This window comes from Aptenodytes forsteri, unplaced genomic scaffold, assembly GCF_000699145.1.
Source record: "Aptenodytes forsteri isolate BGI_AS27 unplaced genomic scaffold, ASM69914v1 Scaffold193, whole genome shotgun sequence".
NCBI classification, from domain to species: Eukaryota; Metazoa; Chordata; class Aves; order Sphenisciformes; family Spheniscidae; genus Aptenodytes; species Aptenodytes forsteri.
Window position 1 is genome coordinate 16306691 of NW_008795405.1, and position 5627 is coordinate 16312317.

Here is a 5627-nt window from a genome sequence, read left to right on the forward strand (position 1 = left end):
CCTTGGCTAGGGAAGCACCGCTTAGCAACAACTAAAACATCGGTGCGTTATCAACTTTGTTCTCATCCTAAATCCAAAACACTGTACCAGCTACTAGGAAGGAAATTAACTCTATCCCTGCCGAAACCAGGACAGTAAGAAACTTGGAGATTTTTTTCATGCAAATCTTAAAACCAATTCAGCTAATTTGACTACAGAATTTTAAACAAATGTGAAAAATCTCATTCCGTTTTGGCATATCATTATTGCTCAAATTCTGTATTGGACTCTGGGCTCTTTTGTCAAGCAACGGTCTTGGTCCAGATTACTTTTTCAAATTACTCCAGGAATATTGCTGTTCTGGACAAGAATAAACTACCCATGGAATATTCTTCAAATAATAAATTCCGATTATTTCATATACTGGCAATAGCAGAAAGGGTTTAACAAATCAATGCCACTTTTGTATGGGCATTCATTAATTCAGCCTTTTTTTTATTGGTTTAATTGCATTAGTGAGGCGTACTATGAGACCAGTTAAACTATATATGGCCAAAAGGGGTTCGTTGTTTTTTGTTTTTTTTTTTTTTTTTTTTACATTGGTTGGTTGTTACATTGAACCCTTTGCTTTGTTTTTTCTACCTTTCCCTTTCAAAACAGAAAGCAGGAAAGAGGTGCAGCGTTCTGACACGAGCAAGTTACTGAAGGAGAGCGCTCTTGTCCAGGGCGAAGGCTGAGCGTGTGCCAGGAGTGTTGTGAAGTAGCACGGAGACATTAACTTCCCGTGTCCTGCTCATGTGTCCAAACTTGCAGTTTATTCTCTAGATTAGTGAAACTACATATCGTTGCATCTTTGGCTCCAGTTGATCCGGTTCTAATTTACATGAAGAAAATATTAACTCAGTAGTTACTGATGGCTTTTTTTTTTTCCTACTTAGTAGTATCTTCCTGGTTTTTTGTGTGTTTTTGGTTTTTTTTTTTTAATACAGCAATTACGTGCTGATCTTTCATAGAATTAGTTTCTGTTGTGAAACCTTGTGTTTCGTGTCTTTGGAAAAAAAACAAACTTCTGGCTGGAGCATAGGTGGAATTTTTAAAAAAAATACCCCCCCTGCAACCTCATGAATTGTGAGGAGGGTTGGTCTTAACACTGCTGCAGGTCTTTCTGAACAGGCCACAGCTACGAGTGCCATGAACGGTGGGTGGAAATGACCTTACTGATGGTATTTGTTACGGCTTTTCATTCCTACCCATGCAAGCCTGTTTTTACCAAATATGCAAAGTCCTGTGTGTTTTGGGAAGTCAGAGAATGCATAGATAAACATGGAATAGCCCTAGCAACTGCTGCTGAAACAGTTTGTGTCCAATACTCTCACATCGCTGACATAAGAAAAACCACACCGTCCTCTGCGAAAGAAGCACGTTCCAGCCGTTTTCTGTTAAGATGGCAGACGATGTAGCACCTACTTGGAGGACCCTCTCGGAGGTTGTGAAGAAGATTGTTTTATCAAATTCCTGACTTGGGTCTCATAACCGTTCCATTTCCCACCCCCTGCTAGACCCACATGCTGACAAAATAATACCACTAATAAAAGACTACATTTATTTTCAAAACTGTTTTGAACAGTCTCTTAATTTGCTTCTGCTGCTTGCTCAGTGTGATCTGCTTGTTCTTAAACTTTAACCTGATGCACTGTACTGCACGGCAGATCTGCAGTCGTCGCATCTCGATTCTTCTGTGTTTTCTGTCACGGCTATTAAACTGTGCAGCTTTGCTGTTGCACTAATAAGTTGCTGCAGCTTTTGTTCCATCTTTTAGCACCTGGTTGACTAGACTGGGTGTTTTAATCACAAAAAGCACTGTGGTCTAATGTCTTTATTCTTTATTTACAGGCAGGAGCTTTCTCTTTTTTTTTTTTTTATAACCTTATCCATCATATTATTCCCAGAGAATGTGATTACAAATGTTCTAGTCTCACACCCTTTGTATTACAGATCGGACTCTTATAGGGTAACTTTTGTATCAAAACTGAAACTTTTTTTGAGCCCTCACTTGCTTTTCTAATGTGGCTTTCTAAAGCTTCCGATGTTACACCCAGCGTAACTTCTTAAATGGCCTTGCTCGAAAGGCTCTGATACAATGGCAAAATTCTATATAATCCTTTCTGTTACTCAGGACCCACCGAGAACACTCACCACTTCAGTAAAACTTCCATGCCTAAAATCTGAATTCTTATTCTTGCTTTTCTTGTATGAACATCTAAGGTCTAAGATGTCTTCTGAAATTAAGTACTTGGAAGAACTCACAAAATTCCTGATCTCTGTCACAGAAGTGAAGTTCTGGAAACGCCATCGTAGCCTGGTCAAGTTTTACAGCAGTACTTGCAAAGTTTTTGAAACGTCTGTCTGCAGTAGCACGAGGATATTGATCTTGAGATTCTTTCCACTTTGGTGTTCCTCTGGCTTGCCCGCTCAGAGGTGCAGAATTAACTCAGAGCGAGGATTGAAATATAAGGGGTTCCTGGTGTTCACTTACTCAGAGCCACCTGCATTGCACTTCCGCTCTTTAGAGCAGGGAGTATTCACGGCCCTGGAGATCAAACCAGGACTGAGTGACTCCTTGTTCCTCGTCTTGGAACTTGAATTCCAGAGTGTCTGGTAGTTCGTGGGGAACAAGGCACCACACTGAATTTCAGCATGTGCCGCCTGTTTCTAGAGGAGTTGTAGGGAAATGAATGACTCTTCATTTTGTTTCCCAACAATTGGTTGCATTACAGTGTAAATCTGATATTAGAATAGAGCTTATTTCTCTTCGTCTGTACAGCACGGCTATGAGCCTGTTGAAAAAGACTTCATATTATGCCATCCCTGGTACTTTCTATGTGCTTATAAAGCACATACTTGCATACAAACAGTTTGGATCACTGATTTATTAAAGACTGAAAATAATACCTTTGGACGTCTTTTTCCGGGGTACTTGAAAGTTGCTTAGTGGATGTAATCTTGTGGCAAGAAAGGCCTTCCAGTTGCTGCTGGATTTAATAGATTTCCGAAGAATGCTTTAGTAGTGAACTGTAGAGTTCTGATTCATCTTCATCACTTTCAAACAAAACTCTCTTGGTAAAGATCTTCAGAAGTGCTTCAGTGGTTTGCTCTAAAATTCTGCCTTTTTTTCACCATCTATTCCTTAACTAGGAAACTTCTTGTTCTCTTCTCGTGAAATACGCAGTATCTTTGCACATCCTGAATGTCCATCAAGTTTAAAGACCAACCCACTTCAGTCTACCTCAACAGTGTTTGAATGAGATATCCACTACATAAACAAGTAAAAAATAAAGTGTTCTAGTCCCTACAGGTGTGATCTATGAAGGCACCAAATTAAGCGCCACATAGTTTATGATCTATAAATGTAATATAAAATGTGTGCACATATATACACACATGCACACACACACACTGTCTGCTATAACTCCTACAAATGTATTCAGAGTCGTAATGTGTCTGAACTGGTAGATTAGATGTTTTTTAAAAGGGCAGGCTCTGGTTTTAGTAGAAACTTGCTGACTTGAATCCAGCCAGTCCAGCCCTCCTTCCACCTCTTCCGTCTATGGTCAGGGTTTTCTTCCATCAGTTGTGACCTTTCAGTGCTTGGATCCAAGTAAGAAAGAGCTCCTGTAGATTCTGAAGATGTGACCTAATTCTACATTGTGTGCTAACTGCTGCCTGAGCTTGTCTGGTTTGATGGATCTGAGTCACAGGATCTTGATTTTGAGGTAAGCTACCTAAGCCGGTAGCTGTTTAAGAGGCTTTATCATGCCTACGTAGTAAGGAGTTGCACAGTGATACTCATTGCTGTGCTTCCAGCTTAGCTGCCGTTGTGCTCCTCAGCCTGCTGGCACTTGTTATAACTAAATAATGACCTTGCAAGAAGACTAAATAGACTTTTGATAGTAAGCTTTTCCTACGTCAGTCTGATACACAGTTACTTTTATGTGAATGATTAAAAAGGGGCTACTGTACGTAAATCTGAAATGGAATCTATCCATTGATATCTGTCTGTAAGGTACACTTGCCTTAATCCGGAACAGTAGCCTCTGTCTAGCAAGGGGCGCCGCGCAGTTGCAGGATTATGTCTGAAATGAAGTAAGTCTCATTTTATTTGAATGGCGATGTAGTTAAACGAGTAAACGAGTAAAAAAGTTTTCCTGAATGCAAGCTTAAATTGTAATGGGAAATCTTTACTGAACTCTTGCTTAGCGTTTCATTCTCTCTTTTAAAATTACCAAAATAAGTATTTGGTTAGATAATCTATTTTTCTATTCAAAGCTTGTAATATTCGATAGCATCTAAGAGATTGAGCGTTTCCCTGTATCAGGTTAGGGGTGAAACATGTTAATACTGGAATAGGTTGGTTTGTTGCTATCCTAATAAAATGCTGATCGCTTTTTTGGTGTATGATTTTTGAAGTTTCACAGTTCACAATGACTCCAGATGCAAGGTAGATTAAATCAAATGCTGGCATCAGATTCATCGTGTGTCATAAACGCACACGCTCTTACTTACTGAAAGCTCTTTTGTGTGCTGCTTGACTGATACAATAGTGGCTTAGATCCTTTTGTAGGAAAGAAGGTGCTGATGTCTAAAGTAAGCGAGTGCTGGTAAAAATAAACTGTACTCATTTTAGCTTCAGGCTAAGAACTTTATAAAATTAATGTCAGGTTCTCTTGCTGGATTAATGTAAACTGCTTTGTTTGCAGGGTTTATTGTCATCCCAAAACCAGGCCAATTCTCCAAGTGGAACTGTAGTATAGCCATCACACTACTGCTAGCAAATCTCTGAACACAGGACAAGAAGTAATGACAGTGGAACCAGGAGCTGTTCTTCAGGCACAGAGCATCACAAATTATAATGTGGCAGAGCGTAAACATGGAATTATGTGAATCACATAGTAATTTGCAAAGGAATAATGTAATGAGTTCTTATTACAGCTAATACTGCTAGGCTGCTCACCCAAGGAAGAGTTTCCATTTGGGGGAAAAAAAGCTTCCTTTGGTGCTGCAGGAAAAAACAGTAACATTTTTGGTTTTCTTTATACTTTTCGAGTCCAGTGTAATTTAATCTCTCTCTATAAATATATAAATAAGAGCTATATATATATAGTGTAAAATAAAGTATGTTTCTTAAATTCAAGTAAGTTCAATGGTTAAACTAGTACTTCACCATTGTTTATTTTGCACTGATTTTTTTAACCAGAGATGGCTAGAAGACAGCCTGGAATGCACTCATGGAAAATGAAAGTCATTACTTTCTGGCTTCAAAACGTTATTCAGGAAGATGGATGCTGCAATCATAGATTTTTAAAACAAAATTGTTTTGCACTTAAATAGTTTAATGCTAATAGAGAATTACTTTAAAATTGGTGTCCAGGCACCAGAAAAACTGTGTTGTGGAGAAAAGATCCTTTGTATCTATTAAACATTTATTTTAATATTGTTGTTTCCAACTGCAATCGGCTCTGTATTATATGTATAAATAATGTAATTCAGTGATGGGGAGGGGAGTAATGGATCATTACACTAGAAATTCTCATTCATTTAAGAAAGTGATATTTCTAATTCAGAAAATACACATTAAACTATCTTGAATA

General features: G+C 38.5%; 1 protein-coding gene across 1 annotated transcript in view; it reads left to right on the plus strand.

Moving 5' to 3' along the window:
• Positions 1 to 5627, plus strand: part of WDR20 (WD repeat domain 20) — a 48990-nt gene extending 43363 nt beyond the window's left edge. Inside the window, exon 5 of the mRNA XM_009280974.1 lies at positions 4737 to 5627. Within this exon, the coding sequence (XP_009279249.1) occupies positions 4737 to 4790 (54 nt within the window). The 3' untranslated portion in view covers positions 4791 to 5627. The remainder of the gene's footprint in view (positions 1 to 4736) is intronic.